This window comes from Lissotriton helveticus, chromosome 7 (genome assembly GCF_964261635.1).
Source record: "Lissotriton helveticus chromosome 7, aLisHel1.1, whole genome shotgun sequence".
NCBI classification, from domain to species: domain Eukaryota; kingdom Metazoa; phylum Chordata; class Amphibia; order Caudata; family Salamandridae; genus Lissotriton; species Lissotriton helveticus.
In genome coordinates this window covers 171630113-171652267 of record NC_136068.1, presented here as the reverse complement: position 1 = coordinate 171652267, position 22155 = coordinate 171630113, and the positions used below count along the sequence as shown (strand labels likewise).

The window sequence follows — 22155 nt, the reverse complement described above, 5'->3', positions numbered from 1 at the left end:
TCAATTGGCTCCCAATTGAAGGAAGATCCACCTATAAGATCGCTTGCATCACACACAAGGCTCTCCACCAAAACACACCTTCTTACCTTTCAAATAAACTACACAAAGCAGGATGCTCCAGGTCCCTGAGAAGCACAAACTCCCTTGTCCTTATCCCTCCTAGACTCAAATGTCAAAAGACCCAATCCCGTGCTTTCTCTGGCAATGCTCCTACAATTTGGAACTCTCTCCCCAAAGATCTTCGCTGCAACCCCTCTTACTCTCTCTTCAAAAAAGAACTCAAAGTACTTCTTCTCAACAAATACTGGGGTAAATAACGCAAGCTCTACAGACTACACTTTCATTATGTAATTTGCTATATTATGTATATTTGCTTCCATTACGTATATTTTGCTTTTTGTTTCTCTATTTCTCGCACAAACATTCGTTGATTCTCACCTCCATGTAAAGCGCTCTGATACTCTTGGGTCCAGCAGCGCTATATAAAACCTTTGAAATAAATAAATAAATAAATAAATAAAGCTTCTCAACCTGCAGTCAGTGTTTCCATAAGAATTTTTGGGGTCCTAGGCAAGGCCTATTGAGTGGCCCTATTTCGAACATCTTTGAATTTTATTACCCATTTTCTGATAATTCAAGCCTATAGGTCTTGCCCTGGGCCCCAACAATCATAAAGTTGACCCTGGGCAAAGAGAAACAGAGTTAGAGGTAAGCACATAGGAGGGAGGTTGATATACAGAAATAAACAGAGGTGGCACACTGGAAGGTGGGGACCCTGGGCAATTACCAACTCAGCCCATGCTTTAAAACAACTCTGTCTTAAGAGACCTATTAAATCTTTAAGTTCGCCTGTCGGCCAGCGGCCGTCGTGAGCACTACCTCGGTAGTGCTGCGCACGTCCGTTGGCCAACGCGGCCCGCCCACTTAATGGAACGCCCTGCACCGCGGCGGAATTGCCTCCGCAGTTAAGGCATTAACTGCTCCCCCCCAATCATTTGTGGAGGACATGCAAAATAAGATGCTTGGCGTCTCTGTAATAGCATAGATCCTGGGTCTTAAATGGTTCAGGACAGAAAAGAAAAATACTCACAAAGAATGCAGACATCATCAAACATTCTCTGCATTATTTCAAAGACTTAAGAGTGACCTTCTCCAGACCTCACACTTCTTTCTTGCATAATGCAATTCAGTAAAAGGTCTCAAACCCCAACTTGTCACAATCTTCCTGCAATCTAAGACTGTATCCCTTCCCTCCCCTCATCACTAAACAATATTTCTGTGTTATGTCTTCATTTTTTTTTACAGAGTTTTATATAGCGCAAACTTGACCCGAATCAGGTATCAGAGCGCTTTACATAGCACCAGTTGCATTACATGAGGACACATTCATTTTTTTGTTAGGCACGGGGAGATTAAGACCCAGATGCATCAAGCTAAAATCCGCTCGCAAAGGGGCAGATTCTCAGAATCTGCCTCTTTGCAACCGTTATTTTTGCATTTGGGATGCATCAGCCCAAATACAAAAATCGCAATTTAAGAAATCGCAAAATTGCGATTACTTAAATTGCCATTGCATTTAAGGAATCTCAAATTGAGATTCCTTAAATGCAATGCATTAAAGTAAAAAAAATAGCGATTTCGCTAATAGGGGGCGCAAATTACCATGAAGTTGAACTTCATGGTAATTTGCAAAAACTTTGAAAAATGCACTAAAGTGCATTTTTCAAAGTTCCATTTTACACACAAACATGCCATTAGGGCATGTGTGTGTGCAAGATGTACCCATATGCAGATTTCAGGGGTGCAACAGGGTTTCCTTTTGATACCCTGGCACCCTTGAAATTGCAATCTTAATTTGCGATTCTCCAATTGAGAATCGCAAATTGAGATTGTCTTCCCATTCATTCCTATGAGCCTCTAGGCCCATAGAAATGAATGGGGAGGTATTCCTTAATTGCGACTCGCAATTTGCGAGTCGCAATTAGGGAATCTTAAGAAATCGCTATTTTTTAAGAGAGATCTTCATGCATAGCATTTTGCTATTCCTTATTAGCGAATCCTTATTTTTCGCTAATAAGGAATCGCAAAATGGGTGCTTGATGCATCTGGGGGTATGTGATTTGCCCTGAATCACAGGATGTTCAGAGTCATTGCAGAGACTCAAACCCAGTTCCCCAGACTCAAAGTCGACCGCCCTAGTCGTTAGACCAACTCCTCTCCCCTCTTCATTGTCCTGAGCTCTCACTGTAAACACACATCCATGTCTCTCTATCCCCCATGTTGGCTACCTATCCTATTTCTCTGTAAAGCACTCCACTGCCACCTGATGATCTGTTCACTCTGAATTAAAACCCCAAATAGCATAAAATAATAATTCAAGAAACTTGACATGCAGGTTAAGCTAACTGCAGTTTCATGAAGACTTGAGTAAAATGACACATGCTCCACATAAAAAGAAACTGGACAAGGAATCAAATCTGATTTGCGTACAAGAGAGTGTAGTACTATGAAACATCATTACTGTGTCCTCTGAAGAAACAGTGGGCCAGATGTACCAAGCACTTTTGCGGTTGCAAACGTCCTGATTCTCAGAATAGGACCATTTGCGACCGCAAAAATGCTCTTTCTATATACAAACACCAAGCTGCAATTTTCCAGAATCGCAAATTGTGTTTGCGATTTGGAATTTCAAATGGGCGTGTTTAAGGCGTTCCTTTCAAATGCCAAATCGCAGTGGTATGCATTAATGTTTTGACTCCGAATTTCAGCTTCAAAACAATAATATTTCGCCACCTCCTATAGACCACTGCCTACTAAAACTTGCACTTTTCTTTTTTGTTTTAAGTATCCCGTTTTCTTTTAAGGAAAATGGGTTGCACACAGAAATGGTGGTCTGCTGACCTCAGCAGGCCACCATACCTCTGATGGCTGTCATTTCTTAAAAGTGTTACAAATTGTGACCTCTCTCATTAATATTCATGAGGTGGGTTGAACAGACATTTGGAGTAGCAATTTCTTAATTGCAATTCACAAAAAAAATCGCAATTTGGAAAAAGCTATTTCTAATCTTAGTATATCTGGCTCAGTGTTTTTATATTGTGAAGACAAGGGGCTTATATGTAACCCTGTTTCATGCAATTCATGCATTTCATGCGAAATGCATGACAGACTAAAAGCCATTTATAGTAAAAGGTAAGTGCAGGTTACAAAGTCTTCTGAGTTTTGAGGTTGATCTGTTTTTGGTACTGAGTTTTAGTGGTTTAGCAGCACTAAAAGATGTCCTGGAGCATGCTTACAAATTTGAATATAGCTTTCCTTGTTAAGTGTATATTATTTTATGAAAACTTTATTTCCAGCTATATAATCAAGCATGAATGATGTCCGTGCCTGGTTCCTCGCCAATTGCATTTGGTCCAGGTTTTTTGGCTGCACAGTTTTCTCCTGGTGTTATTGAGTGGAAATTGTGTTACCAGGACTGTGTGGTTAGGAGAACACTGTGGCATATAATGGTTGCAAAGAACATTAATGCACATTAATTCTGTGGATGTGTGAAATTCGTGAAAGTTGCTTTAGCATAGTCATATGAACATTTTGCAAAAATATGCAAAATTGCATTAAATGGCATTTAGCAGTTTATAATAGTGTGAAAAGCGTAGACACGAGAACGTGTTGTGCATTAAAAATGAGTACCAAAAGAACAAGTGCTGTGAACAACAGCCTCTCACTTTCTGGTCATTTGCAGTGTTCCTTTATCCCTGCGGTGGAATTACACGACAGGGCAAAATGCCATGAATTTCCCATAAAAAACACAATGCACATTTTCCAAAATAACGCAAACTACCCTGATGTAATTGAAATTTCACTCCACTAGGGGTGTTTGAAATTCGCATAACTGGATTTCATGAAATTACATGTAATTTTGAGAAAATGCAAATCGGTGATTCGGCACCTTCTTTGACACAAGGATGCATTTTGCACAAAAAAGAGCAAAAACACCAGCCACTCATGTTCTGGTAATTTGCTTTGTTCCCACTCTATTGCTTTGCAGCTACATAGCATAATGGTGTGGAGCAAACCCAAAATTCCAAAAATTCCATTAATTATGGCTGCGCAATTGAAATTTCTCCTGGGTCTAGTTATTTCACATCAGTAGGTGGGAAAGTCAAAACTGACCTGGTACATGTTTATTTCCCTGGTAGTTTGTGCACATGGTTCTCCTCTAACCCCCCACACTAAATCTAATCCTAAATATTGGTTTTACAAAAATATCCCACTCTGGATTTATAGAAAATCTACACCCAATAGAACAATACGTTTTAGGACATGTTGTTTAGTCAGGCAATATTTTTGTCAATGATATTCTTGCACACAACAAACTGCCTGCTTAGGGCAGTGTTATGTCAAACAAAAACAAAAAATAACCAGGAAGCTTTGCTGAAGCAGGAGCAAATGAAATGTCTAGGATGGTTACACTCTGCCTATCAGATGGTCTCTCAGGCAGTTCACTCCTTTTAGTCAGAACGGAATAAACAAGTGAAGCCTGTGAACCAGCTGCAATTTAAATGTCATTTATATTCGTGGGCGGAAAGGAAGTCAGACAAAATGACTAAGAAGACAGCTTGCATTTGACACCCACGGTCCACAAGCAGGAAAACCAGAGTGAGTTAATGTGACAGTTTTCAGTTTCATTTCTGTTGCATGAGACATTTAGCAGGTCTTATAATAGTTGTGGAAATAAAGTTCAGAAGCTCCAGAAAAACATAACATGTGACAGGTATACTTCCTACTGCTTATAAGCAAATGCACAACAGACGAAAATAAAAAAAAACATGGTTGAATAAAGTTCTCAAGTAAACCATTGGGTTATTTAAATCTAGTTCATTGAACTGGAGAAAAGAAAATTGAAATGTATAGATCCACACCCCATAGTACAACTAGGGAAACTCCTGTTGAACTGTTTTGAGAAAGGCTTCCCAACACCTATGCAGAGCTTCATTGGTTCAACATATACGAGGTTGAGTTAGGAAAAGGGAGTGTTGAGAAAAACTGGTAGGACAGAGAAGTGGAAAAGATCAAGAACAGGGACAGAGAAGTGGAAAAGATCAAGAACAGGAAGAAAAAAAATTATGAGAGGAAAGCGCTAAAGAAAACAGAGGTTGCAGTATGGGATTTGTTGGTGATAAAACGTCCTACAGGGAGTGGTAAAGGGCAAAAACTCTATAAGCCAATACACGTTATTGAGAAATTTAACAAAGCTATCAAGACCAAAGACCATCGTATTAGTTAAAAAACACGTTTGATGTTTCTGACAAAATGGAGGTGAGTAGTTATGTGTCAATGGAAAATGAAGAAAATGTAATCACAAGGAAATCCGACAGAATTGTGAAAAAACCTGGGTATTTGGAAGACTATGTTTAATGACGTAGTTTCTTCAGGTTTGAATGAGCATGGGACAAGTTATTTCTGTGACCATTTTTTATGAGACCTTTTATCTTTCAAGGTGTCAACCATATTTTATTCTATGTAAATAGTTTTAATCGTTATGTCCATGTTGTAATAGTTGCTTGGTTTCACTTGCTTACTCCGCTGTGTTCATTTGAGGAAGGGAGGTGTAACGTACCTGAGCAGATTACGCATGATGGAACACTGTATATGTCATGTTCTAATGTGTAATCATCGGACACTGAATATGCTATGCCCCTATGCCTTAGAGGGTTTCTGTCAAGAGGGTTGAAGGGTTGACCGTTGATCAGACGGTGCTTGGATATGGATGGGTGAGATCTTCCTTATGGTAATAAATTTCCTTATTGGACAGCATTTACGCATCCTGGTGGAATTATTCTTCAGAGACCACTGGTGTGCATCCTGAATCTCGACAACAGTGGACAGAATATTGAAAAATAAATATTGATTGCTAAGTAAGCCTAGATGTTCCATACCTAACTCCACACATACGTAACTTGGTGATATATATATCTTCAAGTTAGATAGATAAGGAGATAAGTATAGCAAATCTATACCTCCCTATATATGCTTGCCTTTTTACATTTTGTACTTCAATATTCTGTCTGCAATATTCCTATACCAAGATATTCTGAGGGTCGGTATTCAGTAGTACAACCCCTTATATGGCATCACTTGTGGATGTGTTTTCGATGAAACTATGGGTCAAATTTAACAAGATTCAAGCAAGGCAACACAAAAATACCCCAAGCTGTGCAAGCAACCACACTTTTCACTCTGTGGTATTTATTATACTTCGCAGATGGATTATTTCTTGAGCCAAGATAAATGCTAATATTGAAGTGTTTATGTGATGCTAAACGTTATTTAGTGTTGTGCCACAGCATTAAGGCAGAGCCATTGGTGTCTCGCTTGTGTTTTGTATTCACGTCATGCCAATGAGTGAAATTTTATTCACACAGATTACCGACCAAGGGAAATTGCATTATAAGTATGCCCTTTGCATAATTTACTTATTAAAATATAATGAGATTTCATTTTACCCATTGTTTGCAGCTGTTTTAATTTCATACTGTTATTCCACATAAAACTAGGCTGGCGTGCTTTGCATGACTTTAGTTGACATGGCTTTACGTGAAATCCAAGCGATAGTTATCGCATCCGCCCACGCTGTATACTTTTTTGCAGAATCCTGTCGTGGAGAAGTGTGGCTCACCGGTTAGAGGAGGCAGACCCTGATGCAGAGGTCACATCCGGGATCAGGGTTCAATTCCCGACGCGGCAGGGTCTTGAGCTCATAATGTCCACGGACTCGATAATTCTCGAATCGTGGGTTCACACTCTGCAACTCTGGGCAATAGCTTGCTTAATCTCCACTACGGCCCCACCGCGATGGGATGCCTGGTCTACACCTTGGGGATGCCCAGTAGGGGTAATCTCGCAGGGAAAAACCAGGACGGGTTCCCAAAGCAAGTGCCTTGAGACCTTACGGTGATAAGGCGCTATATAAGAACGTATGATTTATGATTTACATGATGCACTGGAGTTAACTGATGCATTCATGTCAAACAATGGAGGGTTGCCCTGGAACACCAACGTACCATCCATCGGATGCCCCATTAACGCAAAGTAACGCAACGCAGGGCGTAGCACTACTTTATGCTATTTCACTGCTATTTTCCAGAAAGTACATCCCAATTCAACACTTTGCGCTCGTTTGTGCCACTTTAATGACATTCACCTGGTACAAGGTGTTAATGAACCTGGGACAAAATGTTTACCCTGAAGTCTAGACATAGGTTTTGAAACAATATTTCATGACATGGACAAAAGTGTCAAGGTGTACCCCGAGGTTTAATGAAGGATGTTCCTTAATCGACAAATTTTGGACTGACAGCTGATTTAAACAGTAGTGTGATAAAGGACAATGGGGTCCTTATGCAATAGAGCATATGTAGTTTTCTGAAAATCCAGACTCCTGCTCAACCATGAACATGCAATACTCATAAACACTTGGGCCTGATTTTTCTATACTTACTCTTGTAGTACTTCTGATTTACTCCTCAGTTCGAGGAGTATGCCAAAAGTAGTCTTGGCATACTAGGTCGGGAATACTGCAAGAGTTATACACACCTACACACAGCAAATTCCTTGTGAACTTAGCCCTCAGTTTAAATACTAGTGAAGTTTGCCCTGCTGCCAGCAGCTGCTGAGAGGTGCCTGCAACGCCAGCGGGACCCTACTGTACCTAAGGGGCACAGAAATGTCCGTTGTGCTCCAGAATCTAAACATAGAGTGCTGTACAATATAAACTAGGCAAACCCAGGGGGATATTTACAATAAAATGTCAGAGCGCGGAGTTAAGCCAAAATTGGAAACGCTGAGCTTTAAAAAGCAGGGATGCACAGTATTTCCAAAATTCTGCGCACCCCTGTGTTTCCGCTAGTGCTAATAAAGTTGCCTAGCGCCAGCACAGGCACCCTTGAGCCATGTTGCAAGGGTGCCTGTAGTGCAGGGGTGATTTTTTATGAGCAGTAAGGGACAACTTCCTGCACATAAACAATCTTGAAAGGCGATTTGCTCTTTCCATGTGTGCTGCAGAATGCAGCACACGTGGTAAAAGTAAAATATGAGGAGAAAATAATTTTTTCTTCTTGTATCACCAGTCTACGACCAGGTATTCCCTGGTCTTGGTTTTTGGCGCTACCCCAGCCTTGCAAATCGGGGGCAGATTACAAAAGCAATGGGTGTTCACACGCCTCTTCCATGCTAAGTGAAGCGTTAAAAGGGGCCTCATTTAGAAGGTAGCTTAACACAGCTTTGTAAATAAGGAGAAGGGGATATTGCCACCAGAACGGATTAAATTTGCCCCAGTGCGTAAATTGAGATGGTGGTTGCAGGTGGGACCCACAGGCACTTTTTGCAGGGACAGGCACTAATTTTAATTCATCAAATTTTGACAGCGAACAAGAGAGTGAAAAATTCACTAGGGGGAAAGAAGGAGGAAGAAAAAGATACAAATCTATAACAGTGGGATAAACCAGGAACCTACAAGAGTGAGAGAAAGGAGCAGGGAATGCATCCTTAAAGATTAACCCCTTCTATGCTGATGATGGCCGGGAGCCGTCATGGCACACAGTGCTCGTGTGCTGATGACGGCTCCCGGCCGACATGACCGCACCCGCGATCGGAATGTGCCGCATAGGTGCAGAATCGCGGCCGCGCCCAAGGGGTTAAGGAGCAAAGAGGCAAAATCTAGGCTTTGCAACCTTGGTATTCGTCATGCTGACATTCAATACACCGGTCGCAGGCTTCTGAGAAAACATTGGGCCCCCACAATTATTCTGTACAAATTAGGCAAGGTGTAAGTTTGAATGTTATTCATGTTGAAGATATTTTCCCAAAGGTTGTAACATTAGCTTGAAGTTTATTTAAATTTGCGATTTTAAATAAATAAAAGAATAATACTTTATTAAATTGAGAAAAAGCATATTCAGCACATACATATATGTAACATTCAAAGTAGAGTGAAGTTGAGAATGAGCATGAACCTATATTTTCCAATGCGCATAAAGAGAATGAAAGAGCCTCCATATTGTGAAACGTTTAAGTACGACCCACACAGATTCAATGTGTTATTTCCTTGTACATTTTTCTCACTCAGCAGCTAGTGAAGTATAACGTATATCTGGTCAGTCTTTGGCCTGTACAATGTGATCACATGCATTGTTGCTCTTACCTGTTCTATAGCCTGTGTTATTCAGATGCACGGCAAAGGTACGTATCTCGTGCTGTGCCTGCCACGACGGAGAAGAGCAGTTCTCGTTGTTGGTGTACGTGTTGTGGTTGTGCACGTATTTTCCGGTCAAGATGGAAGACCGCGATGGGCAACACATGGGCGTCGTCACAAATGCATTAATGAAGTGGGTACCCCCTTGTTCCATGATCTTCCTGGTCTTATTCATCACCTGCATAGAACCTGAAAAACATCCAAGTAAATGAGATGTGTTTTAGCTTCACTCATACTCCACATTTTCGTAGTGAGGTAGAAATCTCATAATACCGATAGGCCACAATTTTAAAGAATGTGCAAATGTGGACTTCTAACTGAGATGTCCAAAGTTTGCCTCCCTAAGCTAAATTGGCTTTACATATAATTAGCCAGAATGAGTGAAGTAAGGCTGCTGCTGCCTGGCTCAGACAGGGAGATGTGTTGAATCAGGCAAGTCTTGCTTCCATCAGCTGTAATAGATCACTGTGTTTGACCAGACTACAGCCTGTGGTTAGGTCTTGTGGACAACAGGTTGGATCTTATCAAACAGCCTCAAGCACACTTCAAAAACTCAAATACACTGTAGAGTTTAAAACTTTTCACCCACGTTTTAAATAATTAACATGTAAATCCACTCGCCTTCCATCAAATTTAGAACTGATATGTTGAGCTGACCAGTTGAGCATTACATGATACAACATATACTTACAGCGTTTTTAAGTCTGTCAACAGAATCATGGTTTTGAAACATTTCAGAAATATAATTTTGATGTTTAAAGCACTTAGGGCCAGATGTACCACTGTTTTTTGCCGTTGCAAATGGGAAATTGGCCTGTTTGCTCCCGCAAAATAGGTCTGTACAATGAACAAACCCTATTTTGAGAGTTAGTAACGTATTACCGACACGTAAAATAGGGATTCGCCTCTCACTATTAGGAAGGGGCGTGCCAAGGGCGTCCCGTTCTAATAGCGAGTCGCAGTCCTATGTACGATTGTTTTGTGACCGCAATTGGGGTTGCAAAACACTCCCAGTTTACCACCTATTTCAAAAAGGTGGTAAGCCGCTCGCAAACGGAAAGGAGTCCCCTGGGGACCCCTTCCCCCTTTGTGACTGGCAGTGAAAATATTTTTTAATGGCAGGCAGTAGTCCAACGAACCACTGCCTACTCTTAAAAAATTAAAGAAAACATTTAATTTTTCTTTTTTAAATGCATCCCGTTTTCCTTTAAGGAAAACAGGCAGCATTTTAAAAAACACTACTTTACTTAAAAAGCTGTCAAAGACATGGTGGTCTGCTGACCCCAGCAGGCCACCATCCCTGTAAGTGCTGGCCATCCCCAATGGGGTCGCAAATTGCGGCCTGCTTCATGAAGATTAATGAGGCAGGTTGTTTGCGACCCCATTGGGAATCGCAAACAGTGTCTGAGACACTGTTGTACATTCCATTTTGAGAGTCGCAAAACAACGCACATTTGCGACTTGCAAAATGGAAGGGTCGTAGATCTGGACCTTAAGCTCTAGTACAGAGTAAGGGGTCCACATGGGCTGGAAAAATCCCCTCTAATTTTCAACCAGGAATCACTGATACTGCGGGAATTGGCAACACCAGATGGTTAGGGGAGACAGTGAAACCACAAGTTTTCGGGGGACCAGATATGGGAATCCTTGTTTCCTTACTAATTCTTGCATGTGTTTCTTGGACTATTTCACCTTGACATGTTGCTTGCTTTGCGCAGGGATAGTATCTGGATGAAAAACTGAGGACCTGAGGCGGTACTGTGGATTTTGTAATTCTGAAGGGACTGCTAACTTTTATTAATAACCGCTTTGGGATTGTTGGGGTGTTCATGAAGATGCCCTAAATGTTATGGCTGACTTCATTAAGGAATAAATATATAGTCTATGATAAAAGGCATAGTTCCCATCATCAAGAGCAGAATGCTCTTGGATAAGCTTCCTTGATTAATGTCTGTACCAGTGGCATGAAATCATAATATCGTTGGAATGCTGGCATCTTGGAAAGTATTTCTTCATTGATTATTATCAGGATCAGGTGGTCAGCTGATGATAATGGCCAGGCTGGGCACAAACATGTGTTGGCCCCTTTTTAACATTCATTCAAAGCTAAGGCTCAATTTAGATTAAGACGGTAATAGATAGTATAACCAAGCTAATTCGACTCCAGTAGCCTACATTGCCAAATAATCCTCAAATGGATGATTTATCACTTCCTCCACAATTTTGAGGGTTTTCTGTAACCATCTAACTTTGACTTATAAATTGTTAATAATGGAAACATCTCTGACATTGCAGAAGGAGTTGAATTCAGAGACAATAAGGAGGTGAAATGTCTTCCAACATCATTTCCTTTTTACGAGGTGTGCAGAACTCGCACAGGTTAACGTGAGCGGCGGAATTCCAGTCCGTTGCACCGCTCATGCTGTTTTTTTAGTGCCTAGAGCTTGTCTTGCGCTGCAAAGTTTTATAGCGCGAACAACACCATACGGTGTGCCAGATGGCGCTCTTTCTGCCTGTTGCTTGAGTTGATTTCCTACTCAAGCAGCGGCTTTCGCAATGCAAGCAGCAACTTCCTCAACACAAGTGGTAGAAACTTGCGGCGACCGCTTGCGTTGTGAAATCTTGGTGGAAGGAGGTCTAGCACTCTTTTTTTATTGCTCGCGCTCACCAACTTAACTGAGGCGAGTCGTGCATGGGGAAAACTCTGCCACATGGTGATTGTCAGTATTTTTGCTGAGCTCCGTGCTCCAAGCGGAGACCGGAGTGGGCAAAACTCTATGAACTCTGCCAGCGGAGTGGACTTTACCACCAATTCCTAGTCCTTCACTCAACTCTCATCCATAAACATGACATTGCCTCTCGTCAAGGTAAAAAGTAATCAGAGTACTTTTTTTCCAATTAGTCATGTACCAGCTCCAGGGAAGGTTTCCACGGCTTTATTCAATGAATGCACTTTAGTCTTAATTTTGTAGATGAGTGGATTTTGTGAAGTTCACTTGCAACACCAGTGCTGGTCATTCCCCAAATCCCTATGTAGAGATCTACCTTTAAGTATCACCCACATGTCAATTGCTGAAACAATAATGGAATAAACACAGAAAGAGATAGACAATCTATAGTTTGCATCATTATATCTCAAATCAAGAAGGACGATTCTAGTGACCGTAATTCTATAAATTGCATATGACATGACATCCTCCGACCGAAGAACTAAGCATCAAACGATTTATAGGTGTTTTGTTTTCTTAATCTCGACTGCACAGTAATCTTGGTGAGGGTAGTGCTTTATAGACGTGTTCACTATATCATGTGCAACCGAGAAAAATACAAAGTTGGCACGAATGCTAGAGCAAAAACAGGAGCAAATAGTTTCTTTTCCAATTTCAAGCTCTGGCCTAGAGGCAGCTTTAGGTGTCTCGACTCCCCAAGTAATAAAATCTCAAAAATAAACATACAAGCCCTCTCCACTCATCAGTAGTTTCATCTGTCATTCATATTTTGCTTCCATCCACTACAGCATGCCGCATGGGACAACAGGATAACCCACGTCAACCATTGTCTCTCTTGCCCGGTGAGTGACATTATTTTGCCTATATGGAAGCTTTTTAATGGATTATATTTCTCATGTTACAAATAACCTTGAGTTTTTCTGATGTTTATGACAAATCCCATGCCCACACAATGCAATAGTATATTTGCAGTTGAAACAAGTTTAATATAAGGTTTAAAAGTATGTTTATTAACATATTTTGGTCATGCCACATTTTAGTGAAGCTACCATATTAGTTCAAATGGATGCTGTTTCTGTCTCTGTGTCTTCACTCTGCATCTATCCCTCCCATTCAGGTCCTCCTGTGTATCTTCTCTCCACACAGACTCCACGAAAGCAAAGTCAACTGATGGAATGTGTTTTCCTGGACAATAACAGTCTATTAAAATGAAGCTTTTAGTGTACTAGGAAGTTTGTAACATGCAAGGGTTTTCTGCTGCGTTTCCGTGGTAGAATTAATTTTGGATGTTCATGAATAGCTTTTGTTACATATTGCAAGTTATGTTGAAAACTTCTCTGAAGACTGTATCGTTGGTGAGCCTACTGCTTACTCAGAAAATGGGATATGGTATCGGCCAAACAGTCATGTGCACTTAATGTGCAGCCTCCACTCCTCCTCCCTGCTCTGCCTAGCCCCGCGCGCCCCGCAAAACTGCCTCAGCACGGAAAATTTAAATGATTATAACATCGTGTTGTTAACATTTTATTTTTCCTTTTTTGAAGTTCTGAAAAGCAGTGGGGCAACGCTCCTCCGCCTTAGAGGAGGAGCCGTCCCTGCCATATCTACAAAGCATTTTTACAGTCGCAAATGGGCCGTATTGCAGAATCAGCCCGTTTGTGTCCGGAAAAATGGTTTTTGGAATGTACAAAGCTTAAATTGCGATTCAGTTACTTGTTACCAAATCACAATTTGGGTTTTGCGATTTGGTATTTGGAAGGGGAGTTTGGTCATCCCTTCCAAATACCAATTTGCATTGGTATGTACGAAAGTTTTGTGACCGAAATGCGGTAGCAAAATATTCACACTTTGCCACCAACTCAAAGTTGGAATAGTGCATTCTCAAATTGGAAGGTTCCCCTTTGTGGATCTTGGGAAAACATTTTTTAAGAGCAGGCAGTAAAAATTAAAACAAAACGTTTCATTTTTTATTGTTGAAATGCATCCCGTTGTCCTTTCAGGAAAACAGGTTGCAATTAAACAAAAAAAAAACCTTTATTAAAACGCAATCAGAGACATGGTGGTCTGCTGACCTCAGCAGGTCACCATCCCTGTGACAGCTGAGAGGGAAACCCCGGTTACAATGAATGTATTGCTTCGCGGTGCAATCGCAACGTGACTTTTACATCGCGGCTGGCTTTACAATGCATGCTTTTGAGGCGCATGCTACAACGGCGCAATGACATATACATCGCTAGCGATTACATCACTAGCGATGATAACGCGGGGAAAAAGAATCTGCACAGGTGAGGGGAAGCTGTGATCTCCAAGAAGTGTGGCTGTGTGCGATGCACCGGTGGAAGCAGTCAGGCAAATCCTTCGTTGTATTTGCTGTCTCTGCCAGCTTCCTGGTTTATTGGGTGCCCTCATCACTGAGGACGATGTCCTAGCAGTGTTTAGTTGGCACAGCCCACCTGTTTTTGCTTATGTCCATATGCTGATGGGAGGGCACTGCCCTTCTCTGCCTGTGCCGTACAAAGGTGGGCGCACTCTTTAGGTATGTTTATGGGTCATATTTCGTGGCAGTGCCTGGTTGGACAGTACGTTTCTGCCTATGCTGGGCAGACACCCTGCCAGCGTTTATTTGGGCAGCTCATCTATCTGCAGGTCGGGATGGATGGATGCATGGTGGGTGGATGGCTCGATGGGTGGATGGATGAATTGATGCCTAAAAGTGTGGATGGCTGGGTGGATGGATGGATTAATGGATGAATGGGTGGTGGGTGCATGATTGATGGGTGGATGGATGCATGATGGATGGGTGGATGGATGGGTGAGTGGATGGATGGATGGATGGGTGGGTGGTGGCTGCATGATGGATGGGTGGATGGATGCATGATGGATGGATGGATGGATGGGTGGACGGATGGATGGATGGTTGGGTGGTGGCTGCATGATGGATGGGTGGATGGATGCATGATAGATGGATGGATGGATGGATGGGTGAATGAATGGATGGCTAAAGGTGTGGATAGATGGGTGGATGGATGGATGGGTGGATGGATGGGTGGTTGGGTGGTGGTTGCATGATGGATGGGTGGATGGATGGATGGATGTATGGATGGATGGATGCATGATGGATGGATGGGTGGTTGAATGGATGGCTACAAGTGTGGATAGATGGGTGGATGGGTGGGTGGATGGATGGATGGGTGGATGTATGTATGTATGTGAAATACACTGTTACCACACATTCCCATACCCATAAACCACATATTCCCATACCCTAGTCACATCCGGTTTAAATGCCCCAAATATCCTCCCTTCATACACTGGGGTAAAATCTAAGACTGCAGCTTCTTCCAGTATACACTATTACACTACCCCGTTCACTGCCACACTTAGTGCCCGATGCGCCAAGAAACCACGGCAGCAGCACTCTGCACTAGGGGGTTCACGCCTGACCCAAAGTTCACCAGTCCCAAACTGGAGCCCTCCGGGGTCAAGGAACAGAGGCCATGGGCCTGCGGCAATTTAAACACTGCAGACTGTGCTGAACGCACGCTCGTGCCAATGGACGCAGTTCCTTTGCCCATGAAACACCCTGCAGTGGTGATACATTTGTAATAAATAAATAATAATGATCATGGAGCCACGTGGACTTCCCTGAGATCGGATATCATTTAGTGAGCGTTTGGTATCAAATCCATGCACCACACACCCAGCAGGAAGTGTGCACACAGACAAGACATGTATCTATACAGTCAGACAGGGGCCGTGACAGACCCGCACAGGTGCATAAACATATGCACAGTGGTGCGCACACACAAGAACAGCACAGCCAGCAATTCCAGCAAACAGGACACAACCTATTCCGAGCAGATACAGAGAGGGCTTATGCGAGCAAAACGTATACACTAGACTGTCACAATGTGTCATCACTCAGAGCCACCAGGCACTCGAGGACAGGTGGAGCAGACAGGAACCCCCTCGGATTCACACATGTGACGTGCAAACACTGCAGCGTACATGGGGGTCGCCTATAGAAACCCGACGACCCACCGGCACAGTCACAACTGTGGTAATATACACAATAATGTGCCCGAGGAAGGGCGTGTGCGGGTTTGGAATAGAGCAGCCACAAACAGGTGTTCGGCAAGTGAATGTATCCACGCAAGAAGACCTTTTTTCCTAAAACTGCATTTTCGTCTCTGTAACCCATGCTTTTTATGTTAATAATATTCCATAAAATCTCATTTTAATTTTGAAGTTTTTCATTTAAAAAAACAACTCTATGCCACTTAGCATTCCACTTCAAAGCGCTTCTTAATCAAAGGTTGTGAATAAATGGAGACCTGTATTGAGAAGTGTGAACCGTTTGCACCCCATTTGCCCCAGAGGTAACTAGACTGCAAACGACTGGACCTTGATAACTATATTATAATAACGGGAGAACCGGCCCTCAGAGGTGTGTTCTAGTGGCAACTGCAGACCCCGTGACCAGGAGCTCTGGGTTTAAATGAGGGGTTTCTAAGGGGCATATTATCAAGGGGGTTTATCTCCGCTTTTTTGGCTTTAAAAGCCAAGAAAGCGGAGATAAAATTATCTCCCTATTACCTAGCTGTCGCTAACACCAGTTAGCGACAGCTAGTAGGAGATAGCGACCATCTTGGGCCCCGCTTTGCATGTCAGTGATATTTATCACTAATGACATGCAAAGTGGGCGTGCCAAGATGTTAGCGACTGGAAACAGTCGCTAACATCGCTATCTCCTATTACCAACTTTTGGAGATATTCGCGCTATGTACGAATATCTCCAAAAGCTAACACCTGCCCCTGAGCAGTTCTTAGCCATGTTATCCAATGGTAGGTGGATAACATGGCTAAGAGCATTAGCTCGGTAATGCATGAATATCGCTGACTTTTCAGCGATATTCATACATTTCGGCCGATTTTTATCGCTTAGGAGATAAACCTTGATAATATCAAGGCTCCTAAGCGATAAAAATCGCCGCAGCTCGGCGATAAAAATATCGCCGCTAAACCAACATAGCGATAATTACCGCTAGTTGTTGGTAATATGCCCCTTAATTTGTCCGAAATGTGTGATCTTGAGCAAAGGACGCTATCACCCCGTTCTCCGGTTCCATCATCTGCCGAACGTGCAACTATCCAGATCTAACAGTGGCTGATATACTACAGCAATCTTCCATAACCCACTAATTCCACAGGTGAGTAGTCTATTGACAGTGTTAAAGAAGTGCTGTCATGTGTGGGATTCTGGGGGATGTTTCCTGTGGAAGTCCCTCTCACTATCCAGACTTTCACTGGGAGGGAATGTGGTTATTTTCTTACAGCAGTATTTTTTTTTAGGCACGGGGAGATCGAGTGATTTGCCCACAATCACTGGATGTTGAGCGTCCCTGCCGACCTGCCTACCATTAGGCCAGATCCTCGCGCCTGAACTCTGACCTCTCACCTCTGCCAGAACGCGTTGTCGTGCGATTTAAGCGCCTGCGATGTTTCATGCTTGCCAATAGGAATCAACGCAATACCGTTGTAAATGCGTGCGATGTAAAAGATGGCGGAGTGTTGGACATTGCGATGTAGTCCCCGCGGGGTTAAAGGTCGCGATGTCATGGTGCGCGATGTATGATCATACATCTCGGCGAGATTCCTAATGGGTCGCAAACTGTGACTTACCTCATTAATATTCATAAGGTAGGTCAATTTGTGGCCCACTAGGAATCGCAAATCAGAAACTAAAAGTTTCATACATAAGGAATAGCGATTTCCAATCGTTATTTGGAAATTGCTATTCCATTTCGATGTATGGCCCATGTCCCTGAGTCTCAACCTACCACTTCAAGTGCTCCCTTTATGTTTTACTCCTCTAGTTGTTTACAGTGCTTAGAAACAGCTTAGAAATAGCAGAAGCGCTTCAAGAAGAAGCTATTAATACTATTTCAAATCTATTGTCATTAAACGTGCCCCATTACAACCTATTTTAGAATGTCAACCTCGACCTTTAGTTTCAATTAAAATTACACTGTAGAAAAGCCCTGGAATGTTGGTATTTATTGACCAAACAAAAACATGCACCTTAAAATAGAAGCAGTGGAGCCGAGGAAAAAAGAATGCCCTGCAGCTGCTTTGTTTCTAGAGCCCTCAAGAATGGAAAAAATGAAGCCCAAAGGGAGAGAGCTATTTATGGCAGCCCACAGTGGTCTGCAGCAGTATTTGAATGCACATGCCTTATTTCAAAAGGGGAGCAAATTAAAATATTTTGGACATTGTCGAGTCCCTGTGGTGCCAGAGAACGTGGAGTCAGTCGGTGGTGTCAGTTAACAGGACTGGTTGCTGCCACTATGTTGCTGACTTCGACCCCTGTGGATGATTTTATACTCCTGTGTGATTTAAGCAGTGCAAATAATGCTCTTCTGAAGGTGTCTCTGGTTTCAGCCTTTGCTTGTTTTAACAGCTGCTTTTTGAAGCAAAGAAAATATTCCAGTCAGAGGGGTCAAATATAGGCATTAACTGAAACACCCCAGAATATCAAGATTTTAATATCGACCTGCAAAATTGTGACAACATTATAGACTTCCAGACTTTTGTAAGTAACTACATACATTTAAGTATAGGATGATTACACTTAACTCCACATATATGTACTTTGATGCTATATATTCTGAGATGCAATCCCGTATTCCCCTGTGATCAACCCCTGGGTATTGCCACTTGCCTTTTAACAACAATCGTTTATGGCTTTTACTAGTTTTAGTAGCTAGCTGGGTGAGCCCATATTCGATATTATTAGCCTAATGCTCCATTTACTTTCACTGCAGATTGCAACCAAAAAATCCACGAGTCATCCACCAGATCAAAGGCCCTATAATGTTGTTGATTCTAATATCATTAGTCGGCAAACGTAATGTGGTAACTTTTCTATCAGACATATCATTTTTGTGATGCTGAGGGCTGGAAGAGGCTTCCATTTTAATGGCACCAGGCCAGTTTCACCATGTTCAGTAGTGCAATACATAGCTTTAGCTAATAAAGTGTACTTTTGCCCTAGTCCTTATGCTAGCATGGTGTTATGATGTTATGTAATGGCATGACAGGATATTGTGCTATGCTAACACGAATTTGTATATAAGCTAGAAAGGTACAAATAGGGTGAGATTGAGTACCTAACCCCAAGCCTACGCATTCAATCATTCTTTTGGGTTAACTTTGAATTTGCTCTATGTATAGAAAATGCACTAAAATCAGGGCCATTGGGATTAGGTGGCAGTGAAGGACCAAATTGTGCATCAGGGTTGACTAAATTATGCAGCAAGAAAAGGCAAATTTAGCAATGCAACGGAGGGTCATTTTGTGGCAACAATAATTAATTATTTTGTAATGTTTGCGCGTTAACACTATGTATGAAAGTTTAATCTCACTGGTATCAGTTTAACACCTAAATGTAGAAATCAGCAATTGAAAAGTGGCCAATTAACTTTTGAAAAGGGCCTTTCAGTACATGGCAACATGTTTGGCACAGTTTTAAGTAATTTTCGATTCATTTGAGAAAGAAACAAAATGTATATCATTAAAATCAGCAAATTATACAGCAGATGATGCATTATTAGGCAAGTCCATATGTATACAGAAAATGCTGTGGCCACACAATTGCACCATTCCAGTGCCCTCTTACTACAATGCATTATGGTCTCCTACAAATGAAAAGCCATCCAACTGGCTAGATAGAGGTAATATGTTGGGAGATCCTTCCACACAATGCTCCACCATTGGGAATGACATATATTTTCACCTCAAAGTACATGATGCATTCTTAAGAAACCTACAGAGATCTGAAGACAGACATTCCGAAGATTCCTATTTATGGAATGATTGCTGACATGAAAATCTGAACATGAGAAATGGATCCATCAATCTCCTACACAGAGGAATTTGCATAAACTATCATGACTTCCTGTCTAGTTTCTTCTCAGCTATCAGTGATGAGCCTATGATCTTCCTCACTACGACAATGGATTCCCTCAGCACCAACAAGGTGATGGATGGAATGCTTGAATTAATCTCAGCCTCTGGCATTCCCTCGGGTCCATCCCAGTACATCATTTTTCATTCACCATGCTCCCTCAGTTTGGACCCAGACATATGCAAATAAGAACTTCCAGGCCAGGTCCTCCCTGAGCCGGAACACAAGCAACCCAAGACCAGTTTCGCCCTGACTGGGGCTCTTTTTTTGGGCATTGCTTGGGTCCAGTGGCACAGTGAGCATAGGACTCAAGTCTGGGCATAGCCATTACACTTGCTGGCAAATGCATCAAGGTAGGCTTTTGCGATTCCTTAATTGCGATTATTAAGGAATCGCAATTAAGGATTCGCAAAAGTTTATGCATGTAGGAATCGCTATAAAAATAGCGATTCCTAAACATTCCTTAATTGCAACTTGCAAATTGCGAGTCGCAATTAAGGAATGACTTCCCATTCATTCCTTTTGGCCTATAGGCCCACAGGAATGAATGGGAAATTGCTCATGCAATTTCAAGGGTGCAAGGGTGTCAAAATGACACCCTGCTGCACCCCTGAAATTGTGATGTGCACCCATGTTGCACACACACATGGCCCAAAGGCATTTGTGTGTGTAACCTAAAACTTAAAAAAATGCATTTTAGTGCTTTTTTCAAAGTTTTTGCAAATTACAGACAAGTTTGATTTGGTCCCAAATAGCGAAATCGCTATTTGAAAGTGCTTCTAGCATTACATTTAAGGAATCGCAAATTGCGATTCCTTAAATGCAATTGCAATTTAGAAATTCGTGAATAATTGCGAATTCTTAAATTGCGCATAGGAAACACTTTCATGCATCTCCAAAGGGCAATTTGCGATCGCAAACGGGCAATTTTTGCGAATCGTACCGTTTGCGATTGCAAAAACTTTGATGCATGTGTCCCTTAGGGTGTCAAGTGCAACAACAATAAGGTGATTTATGGAATGGTTGAATTAATCTCAGCCACTGGCAATCTCTTGGGGCCCTACCCCAGTCCATCGTTTTTTACCCATGATGCCACCTCAGTTTGGACACCGCCATATGCATATCAGTCGTGACTTTGCTCCAATAGGAACAGTCCAGCCCGAACTGCGAGGCCAGGTCCTCCCTAAACTGGAACACAAGCATCCCAGGGCCAGTTTTGCCCTTATTAGGGCTCTTCAGCCAGGTATAGCTTGGTTTCAGTGGCACAGTGAGCATGGGACCCAAGTCTGGGCATACCCATCACACTCAGGGAGTCAACTGCAACAAAAATGAGGTGATGATGACGTGATGGATGGAATGCTTGAATTAATCTCAGTCACTGGTAATCATTCAGGTCACATTTATGTCCACCACGCCGGCTCAGTTTGTACCCAGCTATATGTAAATCAGTCTTGACCCAGCTACAGTAGGAACAGTCAAGCTGGAACTGCCAGCTAGGTCCTCCTCGAGAAGGAACACGAGCAACACAGACCCAGTTTTGCCCCGATTCTGGCATATTAGTCAGGCAAGGCTTAGTTCCAGGGGCACAGTGTGCACAGGACCCACGTCTGGGCATACCCGTCTCGCTTAGGGCGACATACTGAAGTATAAATAAAGTGATGGACAGAATACTCGAATTATTCTAAGTCACTGGCAATCGCTCGGGCTGCATCGTATCCATTGTTTTTTACCCACAATACTACCTCAGTTTGGACCCAATCATATGCTAATCAGTCTTGAAACTGCTCCAATAGGAACAATCCATCTCAAACTGCCAGGCCAGGTCCTCCCTGAAACAGAATGCAAGCACCCTAGGACTGGTTTCGCCCCTACTAGGGCTTATCAGGCAGGTACAGATTGGTTCCAGTGTCCTCCTCACACCAGCTTTAAGCACAAATTCTGGGCAACTGCAAAATAGTGTGAAATCTGTGCACTCCACCCACACAAAAAAATTGTAAATTCATAAACAAGCTAGTAAATTAATAAATTAAACAGTTTAAAAATAAACACGTACTGGCTTTCGAAACACTTAACTGTACCAATAATTAACTGCAAGAGTGACTTTACAGAGTGCACACAGCTCGGTGTACAGGGTTGCTATTCCAACATGAGACAAAACCAAGAAAAATAGAAATTAATAAAAAACTACCTCTGTTAGAGATATGTTT

The 22155-nt window shown here is 42.2% G+C and overlaps 1 protein-coding gene across 4 annotated transcripts in view; it reads right to left on the bottom strand.

The window, feature by feature from the left end:
• The window catches only part of SULF2 (sulfatase 2), a 461118-nt gene that overhangs the window by 275833 nt on the left and 163130 nt on the right, over positions 1-22155 (bottom strand). For all 4 annotated transcript variants that reach the window (XM_078651864.1, XM_078651862.1, XM_078651861.1 and 1 more), the window contains exon 3: positions 9203-9442. In XM_078651864.1, coding sequence (XP_078507990.1) covers positions 9203-9442 — 240 coding nt within the window. The remainder of the gene's footprint in view (positions 1-9202; positions 9443-22155) is intronic.